General features: G+C 44.1%; 2 protein-coding genes across 3 annotated transcripts in view; one reads left to right on the forward strand and one right to left on the reverse strand.

The window, feature by feature from the left end:
- LOC119649227 overlaps window positions 1-7,076 on the reverse strand; it is a 36,134-nt gene extending 29,058 nt beyond the window's left edge. The window contains exon 1 of one of the 2 annotated variants that reach the window (XM_038051297.1): window positions 6,765-7,076. The gene's annotated coding sequence lies outside the window, so the exon portion shown is untranslated. The other variant, XM_038051305.1, reaches the window with a different exon arrangement.
- A 309-nt stretch (window positions 7,077-7,385) lies between these two features.
- LOC119646591 (mediator of RNA polymerase II transcription subunit 15-like) lies at window positions 7,386-20,869 on the forward strand. The gene is made up of 11 exons (XM_038047084.1): window positions 7,386-7,663; window positions 7,725-7,870; window positions 18,188-18,390; window positions 18,509-18,841; window positions 18,895-19,108; window positions 19,263-19,463; window positions 19,523-19,684; window positions 19,749-19,897; window positions 19,997-20,112; window positions 20,195-20,415; window positions 20,484-20,869. The coding sequence occupies exons 1-11, from the start codon at window positions 7,608-7,610 to the stop codon at window positions 20,705-20,707; spliced, it is 2,025 nt and encodes a 674-aa protein (XP_037903012.1). The 5' UTR covers window positions 7,386-7,607; the 3' UTR covers window positions 20,708-20,869.

Here is a 20,869-nt window from a genome sequence, read left to right on the forward strand (position 1 = left end):
TATCGGCGAGTTGGAGGATCAACCAACTGAAAACGACGGACAAATAATGCCACCACCAAGTATGGCAAAAACAATCCATGCAATTCATCGGCTTAATCATAAGTCACCAGGAGCCGATAGCATTATATCCGAGCATCCAGATCGAGCAAGCCGCGCAAGACAAAATATATCTGGTGATAAGTCAGCACCAAAAACCAAGGAACCAACAACATCAAATCGCACTGGTCAAATAAGAACAGTAGAGATAGGAGACTACAACTCTGACATCGTTGATAATTTCGCCTATCTAGAGTCAAAAATTGCAACTGATAACAGCTATAACGATGAAATCCGCACACGGTTGGTTGCTAACAGAGCCTATTTCAGTTTACAAAAACAGTTTTGGCCGCCTAGATTGATCAAACACCCCTATGTGCGACGGTTGAATGAATTAGGACTCAGAGCTCGAAGGCCAGTAAAAAAGCCGATTTTAACGAAGGCTCAAGGAAAGGCTGAATTGGATATTGAAACGACGTAACTGGACTGTGGACGATTGGAGGGAAAATTGTGTTCTCTGATGAGTCTCAATTCAATTTGCTGGGATCTGACAGTCCGTTCCCAGTGTGAAGTAGGAAAGGAGAGAGATTTGACCCCCAATGTGTAGTACACGCACGTCGACGAATACATTCTCTCTCAGTAATGGTGCATAACATTCAAAGGAATCGGCAGTTTTTCGTTTCTAAGCGGTGCTGTCAACGCAGAAAAGTACAAAAAAGTTATCAACGATTGCGTTGTTCAGACAGTAGAAGCATGAGCACTTTGATGAAGTAATGTTTCAGGACGATTCGGCTCCGTAGAGCTCATACTGTAAGTAAACGAAATTTTTCTCGTGTCAAATTTTTATCCGTTTTATTCTCAATATAGTTCTTATTTACAGGTAACATCTTGGAAAGAGGAACTTGGCATACAATTGCTATCATGGCCAAGAAACAGTCCAGTTTTGAACCCCATAGAGCATTTATAGGCGTTCATGAAGCGGCGACTACAACATAGATCGATAAGGAACAAAGCAAATCTAGAAAAAACTCTAAAAAGGATATGACTAAATGAAATTCCGGACGCACAAGTTGCAGAGGTGGTTAGAGCGAAAAAAAGGGGAAAATTAATTTTTTCTAATTTGACATTTATAGATACCTTCATTGAAAAAAAAATCGTTTAACAAATTGTGTACGTGTTTACTTTCGATGTTTTTTTGTACTCTACTATTAACACACAAATCTTCGACGAACATACCTTTTCCCTCAAGACTTCAACTTTCCTTTCCACAATATTCTGTAAATAGAACTTCTGCTGGTGTAAATAATAAGAACTTTACATACAATCACATCCAATCCCATGAAGCACAACTTTATTCTCCAGCTTCATGATAAACCCCAAAAACCCCTTCTGAACTTGAATTTTGTTTCACACTCGTAATGCGAACATTTTTTTGTCGGGCACTGTATATGCACATATTTACAAGCGTGTCGGTTGCAAGCCGAAAGGACGAACTGAGATACGCACAAATATATGAATCTGAAACAACGTACTTTGTAAAAATAAAATTCTGAGATCATGGAAAGAGATAAATAGAGTATAGTTGGAGTCATTCCACTATGCTAAATCTTACCTGATCTCTCTTGGTGACAGGTCTCGCGACAGGCCGATCAAGAAAATTCATATAATGTCGTTAGAAACAAGATGATCGGATTGAATCACAAGCCTTAGAAAAATGCTAGGGCGTTGTAATGAGTTAAGAGGGTAAAAGTTCTCAGATCCGGACCTGTCGTCAAGTCCGCAAAAATCAACGTCACGTCTATGGTCATGTCTGGAAAAATTGTCTTTTTTCTGTCCATAGTTACGTCTGTCTTCAAAATGTACTGCACGAGTTGAAGCAGGCTGATGTTGAGCTGCCTGATGCACTGAGTTCGTGTTCGGGTTCGAGTCTCGAAGCACAACAAATTGCTTTCGAACCAATCCTTCAACTCGTGAAGCGTCCGTCGCCCTAGCATCCCGCGCGGAAGGATCAACCCAACCCACAGGACCTCTCCTCGCCGCTTCATGCCACCGTCAGTCGTCACGGCGTGTGGCAGGTCAAGCTCAGCAGAGCTCCATTTACCTGGAGGTAGCGTGAAAGGGAGACGATAAAGGTCGCGAGACCCGTGTTCTCGTCGATGTGACATGTTGTTAATTAAGACAAAATTGGAAACGACCAAAAAGAAGTACAAAAAAAGCGAAACGAAATTCTAAGGCAAAAAGAAGCAATAAATTGGAAAAAGAAACGAAGTATATATAAAAAGAGTAAACTGATGGAATCAAGCGAAAAGAAGAAATGAAGAAAAAAAAAATAAGGCAAAGGAAAGGAAATAAAAAAAAAATTAACTAATATAATAATCTAAATCGAACCAATTAATCACACATCCGCGATAAGAAAAGAAAAATGAATTACGAGGATGCCTCTCTCTCTAAATTGTCTCCATATTCAATTCCCGCAAAACTCTCGGATGACCAAAATGTCATCCTACCCGCTTAATTCATTACAGCGTCCATCTCAGACGACGCGGCAGGACGGGCCCCGATCCTGTCGAGAAATGGGCAAAGGTTCTTGACGCACGGATCGTGTCAGGACGTAAGCAAGTTAGTCCGAACAAAACAAATATGTGACTGCACGCTAAATGTTGGCACCCTAACTGGAAAGACCGAGGAACTCGCAAGAGCCCTTCGGAAAAGGCGCATTGATATCTGCACTCTACAAGAAACTCGATGGTCTGATGCCAAAAGCTGCGACATTGAACTTGAACGCGGTATTGGCATTGCCATTTCAGAGGATTTCCGTGATGCCATTAAAGAATTCGAACGATTTGATGATCGTCTAATGAAGCTCACCATTGTATCAGCTGATCCACTATTCACTTCTTCACCGCGTACGTGAGGAACGCAACGGCTCATGGCGCATTAAATGGTGGCAATTTCGTGAGAAGAAAGAAGAAACGATCTCACTCACACGATTACTGACCATTATGAGTGTGGAAGAATCATGGAACCAAATGAAAGACACAATCCACAAAGTGGCCTCGGCAACCCTCGGGGTCACCAAACCAGGTAAGCGGTACATTAATCGAGATACTTTGGAATGACGATGTTGAAATGAAGGTCTTTGAAAAGAAACGCCCCTACCACAAATTTCTTGACGATAAAACATTGGCCAATTGGCAAATTTATAAGAATGCCAACCGGGAAGCCAAGAAAACGCCGTCACCCGAGCGGACCATTACACAAATCTTTACGATAAACTGGACACTCGAGATGGCGAGAAAGATCTGTATCGACTTGCTAAAAGCCGTAACGAACGCAGACAGGACATCGAACACTTCTGCTGCGTTAATGACAGGAGCGGTACTTTGTTTACCAACCTTCGACCCGCGACGGATAGATGGCGAAAATACTTCGAGCAAATTTCAACTGAAGAATTTGCTCATCCTCCACTTCCACAATCATTGCCGACATTTAGACCAGTCCCACCTGTCAGCGCAACCGAAGTCGAGGAGGCAATAAAACGAATGAAATCGAGGAAAGCAACAGGGTCTGACTACATCGCATTTGAGCTCTGGAAAGCGAAGAGCTGGGACCCAACATTGTGGCTCAATGAATTCTTTAATCGGGTTATTTAGGAAGGTAGAACACCATCTGACTGACAAAAAAGTTCCAATATGGAAAAAGGAAGTTAATCCAACAGAATGTTCAAATTATCGTCCGATTCGGTTATTTTCCCAGACCATGAAGATTTTTGAACGCACTCTTGACAACCGCATTCGCGAAATCTTTGAAATAACCGTAAATCAAGCCGCATTTGTCAAAAACTGCGGAACTACTGACGCAATTAACGCGGTTACTCATGGAGAAACACCGTGAGAAGCCTCGCCCTCTTTACATTGCTTTTCTGAGCCTAAAGAAAGCGTTTGACCGTGTGCCACGCGAACTCATCTGGTATGCTTTACGACAACACTTAGTCTGAGAAGAACTCTTGCGCTGGGTTCAATTGCTCTAGTACGATTCGAAAAGTAAAGTTCGAGGTATGGCGGGTGTATCAAAACCGCTTCGTGTCTCGGTTGATGTTCATCAAGGAAGCGCCCCTCACCACTCCTCTTCGTTCTTGTTATGGACACCGTCACACGGGACATCCACCGCCATATACAATGCTTTATGCAGATGTTTTCCTAGCATCTAATAGCAAAAATGATGTCGAGCAACTTGTCCAAAAATGGAATGATCGCCTCATGCAACACGGTCTCAGTAGGTCAGTAGTGAATCTAAACGAAACTGAATTTTTGACGACCGATTCCCATGAAACAGGCACAGTCACTGTCAGAACTGAGAGATTTAAATACCTAGGGTCAATGCTGTCGCTAATGGAGAACTGCGTTATGAAATTGCTTCACGCATTAACGCAACCTGGATGAAGTGGCGTTCCACAACTGGTGTTCTTTGTGATCTTATAAGCTTCAAATCCAAAATTTACCGCAATGTCGTCCATCCTGTCACCCTCTATGGTTCTGAGTGTTGGCCGACTATAAAAGGCAATGAACGGCGTCTTGCGGTAATGGAGATGGAGATGTTGCGTTGGACTAGTGGCGTGGCACGATTTGATCACATCCGAAATGAGGATATCCGCGATCGTTATGGGGTTGCACCGATCGTGAAAAATTTGCAAGAGAGGCGTCTTCAATGGTATGGTCACGCAACCGCGCTAACGAGAATTCACTCGCTAAATGGCGAAACCAATCACGACGAGCCGACCCCGCTTGTGAACGGTACAAAGGCTGAAGAAAAGAAGAAGAATATGTGCGCACTGTGGGTGCCTATTACCCTTTTAGAAACTTAAATATTTATATGAATATGCGTATTTCGTAAGTGACAATTATTTATATGCACGCACTGTGTGAGGTTTGCTTTAGCCACAGACATCTGTCTGCCTGTTGTCTGATACAGACTGTGATGTCTGAGATAGAGTCAGACATTTGTCTGAGGCAGCCTTAGACATTTATCTAATACAGAAGCAGACATCGCCTGAAATAGTCATTTATCAGAAACAGACATTTATCTGAAACAGACATTTGTTTGACACAGACATTTGCCTGTCTGACGTCTGATACAGGCATTTACCTACATCTACCCTACAACATGATAAGATCACTAAGGCGCTAATAATCGCTATCCGTACCGCGTATTCGCACTTGGAAATATTTGTTTTAATCCCACAGAATTTGCATTCGTAAATACGATATCCATTAATAGTTCTCGATCAGCTTTCACCCAAGAGTAAGCAGCCTCTGAATTCTTACAAGGACGTCCAAGTCTTCATTTCAATGAATCGCACTCCCTCCGTTTCCAGCATATTTTTATATTTTTTACGAAAAAATGAAGACTACGTCATGTTCTCCCACAAAAAGATAACATTATCCAGCTTGCTCCATTTCATCAACTCGCCGAGTTGAACCTAAAAACGCAAAGGAACTAATTTGGATAATTCATGCATACTTAAATCGGTCGTTAGTTCTCAATTTCCCGCCTGGAATGCATATTAAACCGAAAAAAATCAATCGATTTCGGAGTCCATATGCAACGGCGAAAAGGGCGTGTGAAACGGGGCCACATATGCTAGCGCGTTATCCACAGAGATCAATCCGAATTTCGTCGCAGTGTTTTGCTCCATTTGTTCTCGACGTTTGTCTGGCACCTTCTCGTTCTGATCTGGAGCGTGTTGGCTCCGAACGCACGAATGGATCTGCTTCGGCCGTGTGTAGACCCAATTGCGCCCCATCTGGCTCGCGAACGCGCGACACGGCACCAACGTCGCGCCAAAGGTAAATATCACGAAATTCCAGCAACATCACGTACTCTAATTGCACACTTACGTACGACTCCAATGCCGAAGCGCTGGCGCTGCCAAGGTCCCGCCGGGCGCTGGAAATTACTAAATTGTCACCAAATTGCTGCAATCCGCCAATGGACTATGAAAACGCGATCCAAGCAGCGACGAGCACTGGGACGACTGGGGCTGACCCGAAATCGCGACAATCAGGTGTTTTGGAATGCAGCGGGCGCGAGACCGCGAGGCGGGCTCGGGGCTCTGACCTGGTCGCCGTCGGAACCGTTACCGCCGCAGCCGATACAAGATAAAATTGCCAATAAAAATTCAAGAGATGTTTACAGAACTTTCGACGTCACTCGAGCACACAATTCGCGCGTCATGTTTACTGGCAGACGCAGCCTGACAGGGCCAACAGGTGCAGGTCGCGCGGTCGCAGGTCGGGGACAGGACGCACGCGGCACGTGGGAGTACGCAGGGCATCCTGCCAGTGAGTCGTAGGCGCGTAAATGCCTGCATATCCTGCCTGTCCATCACCCCAGCCCCGATGCATATTTCATTCACAACGGCCCCCAACAAGCCGATCGCCATGACGACCCCGCCAGCAAAACTTAATTTACTAAATTGTCATCGCCGCTGTCTCGCGCCTCCGCCACCGAAGCCTGCGCTCACTCCTGACCCGTGCCACCCCTTCGCAGGGGGAAGATTCACTTTTCCGATAAGTTCTCCATGATTACTCACAAATCGAAGCCAATTTGCCTAAGTGGAAACTGTTGGTCGTGTCGTGACTTCGATTTTCCACTCAGACGCCGTCACCGCCGACCCAGCTTTTATTCAACTTCGTCGCCACAACACTTCCGATACGAAATTCGCTTACCTGATTATTGCGAACGGGACCCAATTGGGGACACAACTTTGCACACACGAAAACAAAGTCTCTCTCGGGTCGGCCAAGTCAGCAATTAAGAAATTTATAAAACAATTTCGGAATTTTCACAACCAAAATGCACACGAAACGACAATAAAGGTGCAGAGACGAACACGAACGGAAAGAAAACAAACGTATCGAAATGCCAAGTGGAAAATATCGCACGACGAAATGAATAAAAACGACGAGAACTCTATGCCCGCGCGACCACCTCGCTCTGCGCGCTGACAACCTTTTCAATGGATGGAATGTTTGTTTTGACAGTTTTATGACAATGATAAGTGGTATGGCTAGTAGTGGCCAGGTGGCGGTAAGGCGGTTGAAAGAACACAATGAAAAGTAAAGTGTTTGCCAATTTAACGTTGAATTCGTACAACAATTAGAAGATTATATCAATATTGGCATAAAATATCACTACTATTATCTACGAGCACCTGAAAATAGCAAAACTTGGACTAAACACCTGCAATAAATTGTTAACATTTCGTCCCTTATCTTCAGAAGAGAATAAAATATACGCAGCACCAATTACAATGTCAAAAACAAGAAGAAGCATACTTCATGTACAGTTTTCATTGAAGTTTTTATCCTCGGGCAGGTTGTTGGTGCACTTGCCGGTGTTTTGTTGCATTTGTTCGGCCCTAGTAGTGCAGTCAAGGTCCAAGTCTACTCCGAATACTGTTAGTCGTACTACGTGCATTAACCCCGCAGTGCTCGCTTGGTGTAAAACCCTTTCGGCTATCAATTTTCGTGATATTTTGTGATACAGTGAATAGAAGTCCTTTTGCAGCCATGGCAGATGAATGGCCGCCGAATCAAACTTTCCGGCAAAGTGTCATCCAGAAAATGTAAGCATACAATATTCTAATGATTTGAGGAATATATTCAGATGGACTTGGTTTTTTACAGCAACGAAGTACTGCAAAACACATCGGCGGATCCTTCGAAAAATGGCACCGTCATGGAGGGTCATGTCTTCAAGAAATCTCACTCGCGCGAGGAATATCTTAATTTGATTGGGAAATTGTTCATGCATCTCAGAGAAAACTTTAATCGTAAGTAAATAGCGATTAAGTTATAACCTCGCCACCTTGTTTATGCATAGATAATTGATTGAACGCCGAAATGAGGTCATTCAATGCAGAAGCTGAGATGCTTGTCGAATTGCCACGACCCGTGACCTGATTGACTTTCCAAATTTGCTCGGGAACCCGACTCTCCTCGAATTTGTGAAAAATCATTCAAAATGTAGCCTAGTTAGCTCAAGTGTTATCTCGATGCCTGCGCGAAACCATAAATAGGGCCTAGCGGCTGACCAGACCAAGTTTTCTACGTCTTTATCGCGCTCGTTTTTTATTGACAACAAAAACACTTCTTACTATAAAATGTTATCGCTTTCGCTTGACTCGTTCATAATGTCAGCAGTGTCAATCGCTTTTACGGCATTTAATTCTGTCAGTCTTCTCCCGCACTTTTGTCACCAACCCAATTTCTTCAACACGACGGAAGAGTATAATACGCCTAACCCACTGGTGCATTACGTCTTAGCGTTTGTTGTAGTAAAACTCTAGGAGCGCATTTCATGAGAAGCCAGAGATTTTTATTTCCACCATGAAAACCAACCACTGCGAAATAAGTGGATGTGATGGTACCCGCTGCAACTGGGACAATTAGCTCCAGAAATCTCATGTCTGATACCTCCATAAGTATGGATCCCGCTTCCTCATTACAACATATGTTCAGCTAGTGAATTAGGGCCAGTCAGAATGCCCACAATACTTTTCCAAGTCTTCCTGTTTTTAAACCCCCAGACCACACTTGCGGTCATTCCGATCTCATGTCTTCCCAGCGGCCCCCTAATAAACGCCACCGAAACAACTATTCTCCAGGCTAGCGTATCTCAAGAGGTCCAAATCCGACGATATTCTGGCCTAGATCAAGAGCAAGGCCAACTCAACTTTGTCACCTCTCAGCTAAAAAAGGATGGCTCTCCAGACGAGTGATATGTTCAGAGGCTAAACAAGGTGAGGAAAATATGCGATCTCGTCATTTGTAATGAAAACTACGAGAAATAGGATGATCAAACGATCATCCTGAGTGGTCGAATACGACCTAGAGGGAACAGCTATCCAAGAAACCTCAAAAGTTGGCGAAATTGCCCGTGAAGGTCCGCCCACAAAGTCTGAAGCTCCATCAAAATGCTCGGTTGACACGTACTTGTACGCCTCTGTGCTAACCAGGCTCGGGATTGATTGGTCCTTCACGTGTCATTAGTACAAAATTATGGTGTCTATACCAATCCGTGGGTCCGCACCGGATCTAAAATGAGACAACGAACAAAGGAGTTCGCGACGGCCTAACACAAAATTAAAAAAGGGGCTCGAGCGCGTGTAGCCGTAAATCTCCGGACCCGAGTGCCGCGATCGAGAGGGAAGATCCACGCGAATCACAGTCCCGATCACTGCTTCTTCTGCCTCAGATGGTTATTGAAACGCGGCCCCTGAGGTCCCCTCCCATCCTTGACATCCGCAGGCCATTATTTAGAGGATGTCTCTACTAAGGTTTTGCGGGGTCAAGAAGGAGGAGAAAGAGAAGAAGTCCTCAAATTAAAAAAAAAATTAACTCGAATTCATCATCATCATCAACGGCGCAACAACCGGTATCCGGTCTAGGCCTGCCTTAATAAGGAACTCCAGACATCCGGGTTTTGCGCCGAGATGCCACCAATTCGATATCCCTAAAAGCAGTCTGGCGTCCTGACCTACACCATCGCTCCATCTCAGGCAGGATCTGCTTTGTTTTCTTTTTCTACCATAGATATTGCCCTTATAGACTTTCCGGGTGGGATCATCCTCATCCATACGGATTAAGTGACTCGCCCACCGTAACCTATGAAGCCGTATTTTATCCACAACCGGACGGTCATGGTATCGCTCATAGATTTCGTCATTGTGTAGGCTACGGAATCGTCCATTCTCATGTAGGGGGCCAAAAATTCTTCGGAGGATTCTTCTCTCGAACGTGGCCGATGTCGAATGGTCTTGAGTGTGATCTTGCTGCTTTTATCTAGCCTCGCACATTGGTCAGGGTCAGCCTAGTCAGTCTTATCAATTTCGTTGGGATATCGAATTCTCTCATGGCCGTCTACAGGCTATGCCATCATAGGCGGCTTTAAAGTCGATAAAGAGTTGGTGCAACTGATAGCCGCATCGCTTGCCGCAGAGAGAAAATCTGATCTGTTGCCGATTTGCTTGGAGTGAAGTCTGTTTGGTATGGACCAATGATGTTCTGGGCGTATGGGGCTATCCGGCCTAGTAAGATAGCGGAGAATATCTTATACTCAGCTAGGTGATACCTCTATAATTGCTGCACCGTGTGATATCTCCCTTTTTATGTATGTGAGAGGTAATGCCTCTTTGCCAATCGTCAAGCATTGATTCGCTGTCCCATACCTTGAGCACAAGTTGATGAACCACTTGATGTAATTCCATCGGCTCCTGGCGACTTATGATTTTTAAGCCAATGAATTGCACGGACTGTTTCTTCTATACTTGGTGGTGGCATATTTGTCCGTCGTCTTCAGTTGGCGGGACCTCCAACTCGCCGATGTTCTGGTTGTTCAGTAGTTCTTCAAAGCACTCAGCCCGTCGCTCCAATATGTCCATTTTGTCGGAAATCAGATTTCCCTGTTTATCTCGGCGGGATGAACATTGAGATGTGTAAGGCTTCATCCTGCTGACTTGTTGGTGAAACTTGCGCGCCTGGTGCGGTTGCTCCCTGTACTTTTCAAGTTCACAGAAAGATTCCAGGATACTAACTATGCACCTTGATGCGGATATGCACAGCATTTGCAATCATCTGAGCTCTCTCCCTTGGCTTAATAGCCGATATTCAAGCACTGTAGAGCAGAATAGAGCAAAGCAAGCATAGACCAATATTGTGCCGGTAAGAGTTGCATAGATCACAGTGGCCCCCATTCATCCACGAGTAATTTGTGGCTACACCATGTTCCTCCAACGCTAGCCACTAGTTTTGTGAGAAATGGCTTATCCTCTACTCCCTTCTTATGCTTTTAACTAAAAACCCAGGCATGCTATATTCGATAGGGATCTCAGAGCCATCACCCCAGATTTGTCTGTTTGAGGTGATGGAGAGGAAAAACCTCCAAGAACTTAAACCCTAATCAAGAAGTATTCTGGGCATTCTGACTGGTCACTAGCTGGACATTTGTTGTAATGAGGAAGCGGGATCCACAGAGTATTTCATGTGAGTGCTCCGCGTGTGGACGTATTAGATATCAGATTTTTGATGCTGAGTATGCCAGTTGCCTTGAAGTGTGTTAGAGTACTTCATTCAAGACCGTAACGGTACACTAGGAGGCAATGTGGTCAGCATTGCGCTCGCCCGAGATTATTACCCTGATTTGACTCAGGTACTCATTCACAGCTGAGTCGACTGGTATCCGACGTCAAATCACGATACAAATTCCACTGCCACCAGTAAGATTTGAACCGCGACCTTCCGTACGACAGACTTGCGCTCTAACCACTCAGCTATCCGGACACTTGGAGAGAATAAGCTCTGCAGTATGTTTGTTAGGTTCTGACAGGAAAGGTTTGGTGTCTCCAGCAGCATTAAAACTGTGCCACCTGCCATTATGAGAAGCTTGTTCCCAGGTTTTAATAGCAGCATTAGCCAATACTACTGACACTCTAATTTATAGTTCCGGTCCCGATATGAGTGAAATTGAACCTTCTTTTGCTAAGGCACAAGCCCGATGATGTCCCCAAGCCAAATTAACGATCGCCCTTCATCCAAGGAATTAGTTCCCTTCTCGGCATCGGCTGCGCTTCGCAGCTTCGACGATCGTCCTACTGTCGCTACATGAGCACCACCGCGCGCTCTATCCAGCGTCTCATCGATGCCCGCCACCGCTGAACCGATCTTTGCTTCATCATCGAAAAACTATTCGTGTAGAGGTTAGCGTATCTCAAGACCATATTCTGGCCTACATCAAAAGCAAGAGCAACTCAACTCTGTCACCTCTCTCATCAGTGCAGCTGACGAAAGATAGCTATCACGACCGAGTGATATGCTCAGAAGCTGAACAAATTGAGGTTAATATGTAGGCTCCTCATTTTTTCCTCTCTTGGCCAATATTTTGGTGGTTTCATTGGTGAATTACCAACTCGCTTTTGGGCGGTCTTTCTTCATTCTGTTGTCTGCTCCAATAAAATTTTAACCATGATCACTGTAAATCTCCCTGCTTTAGTTGCCATGTCGCTAACAAGCTGCAGATGATCTTTATGGGTGGAGGTGGAAATCTTAAAAAGGTGCTGCTGCGCCAGGTTGCAGCAGTGTGTGGGACAATAACCCACTAAAATCACCCCCACTTCTCCGCCCATATCCTCGCGGGACCACCGTGGGCTCTGGTTTACACCAGCACGGCTAAGTCACGCGTCCGCCGCGCTCCCCAGGCTCAGTAGCTTTTCCTGTATCGCAGTTACTTTTGCGTTTATCGCACTCCAGTCTGCTCCCAACCTCAGCATTTCCTCCACGAAATTGTGGGATCCTATAACTGCGTCGAGGGCATCGGTTATCGTCCCTCTTTCAATCGCAAATCTCGGACAATAGAACATAGCATGCTCCGGGTCTTCGAGGATAACGGCGCATTCGGGACAGGTATTTATCCTATTTGAAGCGATGCAAGTACATACTTCTTATATCCACCGTGTCCCATAACGGAACTGTGTTAGCTGGTAATTCAACTCTCTCTGCTTGCGCTCGACCCATCTCTCAATACACGGGCTTTTTCAGAATTATTCCACCGTTGCTGCCAGTTCTTGTACAGCTCCTTCCTAGTGGTTTTCTGGAAGCTCGAAGTCAGTCGGATTTGTTCTCCTTCTCCGGTGTGCTTCATTCGCTAGAAGATCCAAAGGATTCATACCCGCGATGACGCACACTGCCTCACCAGATACTGCCCTATATGCACTGCACACCCTGCGCGACCTGCCGAACTCACGCTTCCCTGTATCACTGTGTTATCCAGTGCGTATGCCCAGGTAGGGGCCTATAGCAGGATGGATTACGATAAGCAGCCAGTCAGATTTTGGCCCTTCAATGTTAGGCACCGTCCTTGCTATAGATGAGCTACCCTTTGCTGCCTTTTCGCGCGTCTTTCAGGTGCCCCTTGAAAGGCATTGATAACGATCATCAATCAGGTATCTAAGGATCAATTTTGAAACGACCTCGTAATTATCAACCCGGATTTTGACAGTATTGTTTTTCCTGCGATTGGTACCACGCAGCTACTACCACCGCCATGTCGTCTGTAAAACCAATCAATGCTCCCTCTTTTGGCACGCAAAAGACCAAGCACTCCGTCATACATTATATTCCACAGCAGCGGCCGCAATATGCACCCTTGGGGAACACCTGCTGCCACAACATAATCCTTCGGACCGTTATCCGTATCGTACCAAAGAAGTCTCTACGAGAGGTAGCTCTCGATTATCAGAGCTAACTAACCAGGGATACCCCATTTCGCCACGATTACATCCAGCGTCATAAACCTGCAGCACTTACCGACACCTGGAGATCCACAACCGTTGCTATTGCATCGACAGTGGGCCGTACCCTGCGAAACCCATACTGGCACTCCGATAGACCACCCGCTAACTTGACGAACAAAAGCTGCCTGTTGTATATCACCATCTCCAACGTTTTCCCCATAATGTCTAAAAGACAGATAGGCGATATGGAGAGGGTTCGCCCGGTGGGTTTTGATGCTTCGGTAGCAGAACCAACCTCTGCTTTTCCACTGGTCGAGAAACAGTTCTTCCACCATACACGATTCAAATGTGCTTATGAACCATGAGGGCCTGAGTTCGGAATCTCGTCCAATCCTGAAAGTCCACAAATATTTCGAAGTTCCTCCTCGATCACCCTGGGGAATGAACCGCCGGCTGCGGTCTACTTTTTTCCTGTTGCGAGAAAAAGATTGGTATTATTTTGAACAAGAGTCACGCGCATGTCACTTGGGGTGATTTTTGTCCACGAATCTTGTTCATTTCAATCTTGTGTGCAACGCCCCCGGATTCGTATTTGCCTAAAGGCACAAATGCTTGTAGCAATTTCGGTTACTTTTCCGTATAGCCTTCTTAAAACTATTACAAAGATCGCGGTATTCTTTCTCCGACTACCAATGCTCTGGCTTCCCTCTTGTTCTTTGGCAAAACCTCCTCGCTCGCACACACAATGCTTCCAACAGCGGGATTTCTTGGTTCCAAAAATAGTTTGGTTTCCTGCTTTGGTGGACCTTCTATCGCGACATTATAAAATCATATGCCTCAGTTACCCGCTGACATAGCTGGCTTACTTTTTCCAGCACCGTTCCCTTCGAATCATAACCTCCCTGGCCCTGCATTCGCAAGGTTTATTCGCAGCTAAGTCTCACATCAGTGTATTGTTGTTTGAGGTTGCGTGTCTGCAGCAAGTTAAACATTTATAGAGCTCGCTCCGAATAATCTTTTGATCATTAATTATCCAGTATCACATAAACAGATATTTCCGTACCAGTAGGAGAGCTCCATGCATTGTCTTCTTGTGTGCATCTCTTATGATCAGAAATGTAACGTGATGGTGTTGTGGAAGGAGAATGATCGTCTTTCAAGGTGTCCACATTTCGAAGTCTACCACTAACTCGCAGAATCCCTTCTTCATCTAAAAAAAGGGTGGAATTATTTTAGCCTGCCCTTAAAGAGGGTTTTCAACAGCTCGATTTTCTCTCAGATTATTAATTTAGAGGTATTGCTATTATAGTTTTAAAGTTTGAGTAGCGTTCTAAAATTTATGGCTCAGCTATGGACGTTGCAAGAGTGTTGACGCTTCCTATAGTGACTGGTGGTGTTGTTACTATCGGTGCGATATCTACTATTTGCGTCATTCATTCTGGGCCAGTTAACCGAAGTTTATGGTTAGCATGATGCCTCTGGAGGCGCAATCAGCGATTATCCTTAGATCTAACGTGGCCCCATTTCCAATTTTTGTTTATTTTGTGGATCTTGAACACCCTATTAGCAAGTTTCTATGCAGAAGGTTCTTTAGTTAGCCATCCTAGAACTATGCTGGAGTCATTCTAACAGTAAATTTCGTTGCAGCGTATGCCCAACAAGGAATTTGCTTGATGCATCAGTCTGACTAGTAACAGGGCTCCATTTAGTTCGACTTTCGTTTTTGCGCAGATCATGCTAGTTTTGGGGTTGATGTCGTTAGCTATGACTTTAGTGTCAATGACCGCTACGTAAGCGAATTCCGAGGCAGAAAATCCATCTAGTTCTATTTTGCAGTTATTAATGTTTTAAATCTGTCGTAGAATCCTAATGTTTTCCAGCGCCAGGAGATCTGCCTCTAATTGCTCCCAATCGTACAAGATTCATATGTTAAAGATTCGTTATAATCTGCTCCGGCTTTCCAAACCTGTTGCATAGTTACGGCAGCTAGTCATTGAAGCGAATCATAAACCGTCGCTATATTAGCTGGAGCTACCCGATTTCTTTGTATAGGCATCGAATACCACCCGTACTTTTGACGTAGTGCGGCTTTGCTTAAAGGCAAGACGGTGAGGTAAATAGAAAACATTTCTTTCATCTCCAACGTCTGACAGTGCCTTTTCCATATGACCCAGCTCGATGAAAGTCATGATGGGCTTTAGCCAGCTCTGCATGTTTTTTAAGCCGTTTTTCCAGCTGTATGATCTGAAAACTACCATGTTTCTAAAATTTTCTAGGGCTTTTAAAAACGCTCCGTCCTTAAATGGTAATTTCAATTCATATTGTCCGTTTGGTTTTCGTTAGACTCCTCACATTTTGCTTCTGCTGGACTCGGTTCCCTTTCGGCTTCTTCAATTAAATTCCATGAACTTTGTCATATTTCCTCAAATACCTCGACTACGCTGATGACATCTGGTTGCTCCCTCACGAGGTGATGGCCAAATGGCTCTGGATTTAGAAAGTTAAATTGAAGATAAACACCAAGGTTCTCAGTATGACGGATCATCACACTCTCCCTATCTGCATTAATGGGCAGAGCTTTGAAGGCATCAGTCAATTTGTATATCTAGTAAGCATGGTTTCTGCCGAAGGTGGCATCGAATTAGATGTTTCCCAATGCATTAATAGCGCTAGATCCGCTTTTTCCGCCTTGTTTCAATTCTGAAATTGCAGATATCTCCACCTGAGATTGTTCTGTAGTAGTGTTCTTTCTGTGTTGCTATATGGGGATAGTACATGGAAAGTGAACCCCACTGTTATTCAAAACCTCCAAACCAGTGTCGTATTATCGCAGTACGCTGGTCTGATACTATCTCAAACGAAGAACTTGTGCGGCGTACAGGCCTGACACTAATATGCACTGCGATGGGAAGGGGGAAGTGGCAGGGGTAGGTCACACATTAAGGAGGGGCGACAATTGCATTGCCCCATTCAGTAGATTACACTCTCCCAAGATGGCGGACGGGTGGGCACTTGGTGCAGAACACAAGAAAAGAAGCGCATCTCAGAAAATCGTTGAGGAACTGAAGGGCATTTCAGGTAAACGCAAACGATGGTGCATAGGTGTGGTTGACGTCAAGGAATGAATGGTAACCATATACATTTTCTTGCGTCCTCATTCCCAAGAAACTTCGCCTTCTTTCGGCGTACCATCTGCTGTCGTCGGTTAAGAACCTTCCCAGATTTACGGCGTTCGTGCTGCGTTGATACGTTTCCAAATATCTGTATTAGACCACTTACTGTCATATCACCAGCTTCCACTTTTCTTTGTAGTCCCCTCTCATTTGCAGCTGAAGTTCCCTTTTGCCGAGCCTTCCTCTCCCGTTTTCTGGAAGAATTAGTGCCACCGATAGGCCGGCCTTAGTCAGGCTTCTAACTGCTCTCGCCTAACGGTGCCGTGGACACTGAGTACAGATTTGGCACTGAAGTGGAATGCATGTCTTCCACAGATTGCTCCATGAGGGAACATGAATATGATGAGACCTGCCAAATTCTTTTCTCGGCCGCGACTTGATTGCTCAAAGTCGCGGATAAATTCGAAGCCTGTGACCCCTTACCACTTGGAGAGTTAAAATCCGATGCTTCCATCTTCATGTGTTTTGGGCGCCCATAATGCACCTCATCACAACAAAGTGGTGTCCTCAAGAAGTCAGGCTAATATGCTCCTCTTAGATACCAGTGGTGCTTGCATACGACTCGCTAGCCAAGGTACCCTCAGGGAAAGCAGGCTTTTGTCTTTCGACGTTGCCGGTGATGTTTTTGGAGAAGTGACTCGTACGTATTCCTTCTGGAAGTATTTCCATCTCCTCATATAATCTCTTTCTGTTGTTTCCGGTGCTACCCCAACCTTAATGAGTAGTCGACCACAGACTGGCGTTCATAGATGGTGCGATCTGTGGATCATATAGGGAATAGTCTGGTGTTGCAAAGTAGTCCCCGTTTAGGTCAAATAATGTCATTTAGTGGTGTTTCAATTTCGGATTTGATGAATGTCAAATAGTTATAGTAGTAATAGTTATTGTAGTATAGTAGTAGTAGTAGTATAGTAGTAGTAGTCGGAGTTGCCATTCACGTCCTGTTTGGAACCAATCACTTTCCACTCTTCGCAATTGATGTTTTCCTAATCCACCCGAATTCAAGATGTCCGTGTTCGGGATCTCTCTAGGCTCGCCAACCAGAAGAATTGCATCACTTCATGGCGCGACAAGCGGTGTGGTGACCCCCGTCCAATATTTAATCGACTGATTCGCTCGGCATATAATCAAGACTCCTCTGTCCGAATAGCGTGGGAAAGCACCACAGTTATGGAGATGAAGAGAGAAATAAATAAAAATTATTCACTGACTTAAAGGAAGAGGTTTTATTGTTATTTCAAGTAACTGAAATCCGAGGTTAAAAAATTCTGAATAAGTCTGCGTCGGTAGTTCAGAGATTTTCATTTGTATTCGCCGCGACCAGCAGCAATTGATTACAGACGCATTCGTTATAATATTCGGCGCAGTTGCCTTAGGCTACCGCCGAATGTTTTTGCTTCAACTAAGGGTTTTAAGGTTTAGCTCAGGCTCAATTGCCTCGGCCCGTGAGAGCGATGAAAAAACCGGATATCGAAATTACCTTCTTTGTTCCAAAAGTAAATAAAGTTTCGATCTACGAATATATTGAAGGTCCAAAAGCACAATTGATCTATAATATTTCCGGCATCCGAATGTTTCCCGCTTGATTTCAAGTATATATACTATGGGAAATAGGGTAGTTATTTTTATTGTTCTACTTAAACTTAAAACCTTTTTTCAATCTATTAAATTTTGTAATTCAATTTAGGAACCAACAAAGCTCAACCACAAAGCCAAGAGATGGGCGGAGGTAACATGATGCAAGATCCTATTAACGCTCTTCAGAACCTGGCGAGTCAAGGAACCAGAAACACCCAAATGATGGCAAATCCAAATAGTCAAATATCACCTGGAACGGTAATGGGCTCCGGCAACGTACCAGCTTCCAATTTGTTACAAACGCTCACTCAGGTAATTATAGGTTTGTTATGCAACTAGGCTGTCGAATTTGTAGTCTCAAATGTTTAACTTTTACATTATTCAACTGCTTATTCTTCTTATCAATTCTCCACATAATAACTTTCCTTAGCGTCCTGGACAACAAATGCAAAACATGCAGGGTATTCGCGGGCAAATGAATGTCGGACCAATGGGAGGGAATATGCTACAAACTGGAATCGGTCCAAACGCAATGGGCAATCATATGGCCAACACAATGGCCAATATGAATCCTTCAATGAATATGCCCGTGAATCAAATGGCAAATCAACCGAACTTAATGGCCAATAACATGCCCGGTCAAATGAATCAATTGCCAATAAGCCAAATGCAAATGAATCCTGCGATGCAAGGTCAACCCATCACTACCATGAACAGTGTCTCCTCGTTACCCATAAACCAAATCAACCAGAACCAAATGAATGTAAATGACTTTGCGAACAGTAGAAATCTTTATACTTCAATAATTATTTACAGATTGGTGTTAATCACTCACAGTTGAATCAAATGATGAACCGAATGAACCCGAATCAGGCAGTTAGTAACGTACCAAGTCAGACAACGCAAGGCGGCATGCCTAATCAAATGGCTGTGGGTGGAATTGGTAACCAGACCCAGTTACCGAATCCGACAGTCAACCCAGGCGTTCAGGTCTCCATGGGCCAGAATGCAGGACAAATGAATCCTGCAGGTAAGTTATGTAAATGGCAAGCAGCCCCTTCCGAAACAAAAAAAAATATATCGTTATCATAAACGCCTATGCGGGCCATATATCGTCAAGCTTTTCTTCTAAATATTCTTAGCGTTTCGCTTCTATAAACATAAATCAACATCGAAAATTTCAGTAAACACGAGCGGAACGATGTTTCCAAACAATCGCAATGTTGGACAAAATCAATTTCTGCGTCAAAGTCCGAGTCCAACCGTGCAATCGCCTGCAAGTTTAGGTCAGCAGCATCAAACGCCACAGATGATATCAAGTCCAGCATTAGTGCCAACATCAAGTCCGCAGATGTCAAACATTATGGCAAGCAATCAGCGAACAGGTAGCTATTTCTTCTCGTGCAATTGGTATTATTATTCATGAATAACATTTAACTTTCAGCACTCCGACAATCTCCAAACGCTCCACTGAATACTCCAGGACAGGTGACGGGATCGAGTCCATTCAACGCCCAAGAAGATCAAATGTACAGAGAGAAATACAAGCAGCTCACAAAATACATTGAGCCGTTAAAACGCATGGTCGCGAAAATCGGAAATGATGGTAGGACACTGAAGTAGTTAGAATTAAAGTTTTTGAGTTTTCTTAAATGAAAATAATTTTCCAGACACCGAAAAAATCATGAAAATGAACAAATTACTGGAGATATTATGTAATCCTCATCAGCGCATTCCTCTTGAAACGCTGCTTAAGTGTGAGAAAGCTTTAGAAATGATGGACTTCAAATCTTGTCTCCTATCGAGTAATCAGTTTGCAGTAAGTCTCTGTTCCCGCTAATAATAGACGCAAGACCCCCTGCATTGACACTTTGAATTTATATTAAACACAACACATTGAATAACGTATTTTTTTCAGAGCGGCAACCCATTGATCGAAGCCTTAAGTGCTACACTACAAAATCCTAACAGAAATCACACTTTGCAGCGTACTTTCCGGCCTTCACTAGAAGCCTTGTTTGGGACTGATATAAAGTTAGTACCTCAATTCACTAATGAGTTACTTTCATAGAAAGATGCCTAGAATTGATTTCTTAAAATTTTCATCGAATTACAGATGCGCACCGCCACCGGTTAAAAGGCAAAAAGTGGTGCAAGAAGACAACACGTCCCTTGAAATACCGCACGTACTTCAGGGCGAGATCGCCCGGTTGGACCAGAAATTCAAAGTTTCTTTGGACTCCGCTTCACAAAACAATAACAAGACAATAAAGTTAATATGCTGCTTGGATGACAGACGTTTGCCGTGCGTACCTCCAATAAGCGTGACTATACCAGGTACGCATTTCCAGACTTCCTAACGATAATGGTCCCTTCAAAATACATCATTTTCATTCATTCCACAGAAGAGTATCCCATGATGTCGCCGAGTTGTTCACTTTCGGAACAAGAATATTTGGCCACGCCTTTCCTCACTGCTGTCCAGACTGTGTTCGTAGCGCGTGTGTGTAAGTTACCGAAATGTCACTCCCTATCCCACGTACTCGACACCTGGGAAATGGCTGTTCGTCAAGCGTGTTCGCCGAATTCTGTTGCCCCAACTAGTATTACGACTTTTTTGGGTATCTAGACGGAAACCATAAGTTAATGGCTGTACTGTACGAATATTGACGAAGTGAATATGTACCACTAGCGAGAAATTTATAACTTTGTTTTAAAAATATATTTTTAAGGATAAATTTTTACCGATTTTTTGTAGGTATTATATAATAAAGACATATCATTACTTTCA

Source organism: Hermetia illucens, chromosome 1 (genome assembly GCF_905115235.1).
Source record: "Hermetia illucens chromosome 1, iHerIll2.2.curated.20191125, whole genome shotgun sequence".
NCBI lineage: Eukaryota > Metazoa > Arthropoda > Insecta > Diptera > Stratiomyidae > Hermetia > Hermetia illucens.

Excerpts from the sequence above, each read along its gene's own strand:
- LOC119646591 (XM_038047084.1), top strand. The coding sequence starts at position 7,608 with ATGGCAGATGAATGGCCGCCGAATCAAACTTTCCGGCAAAGTGTCATC. Across the intron at positions 7,664-7,724 it reads CAAAGTGTCATCCAGAAAAT|CAACGAAGTACTGCAAAACA; the intron begins GTAAGCATACAA and ends GGTTTTTTACAG. Across the intron at positions 7,871-18,187 it reads TCTCAGAGAAAACTTTAATC|GAACCAACAAAGCTCAACCA; the intron begins GTAAGTAAATAG and ends AATTCAATTTAG.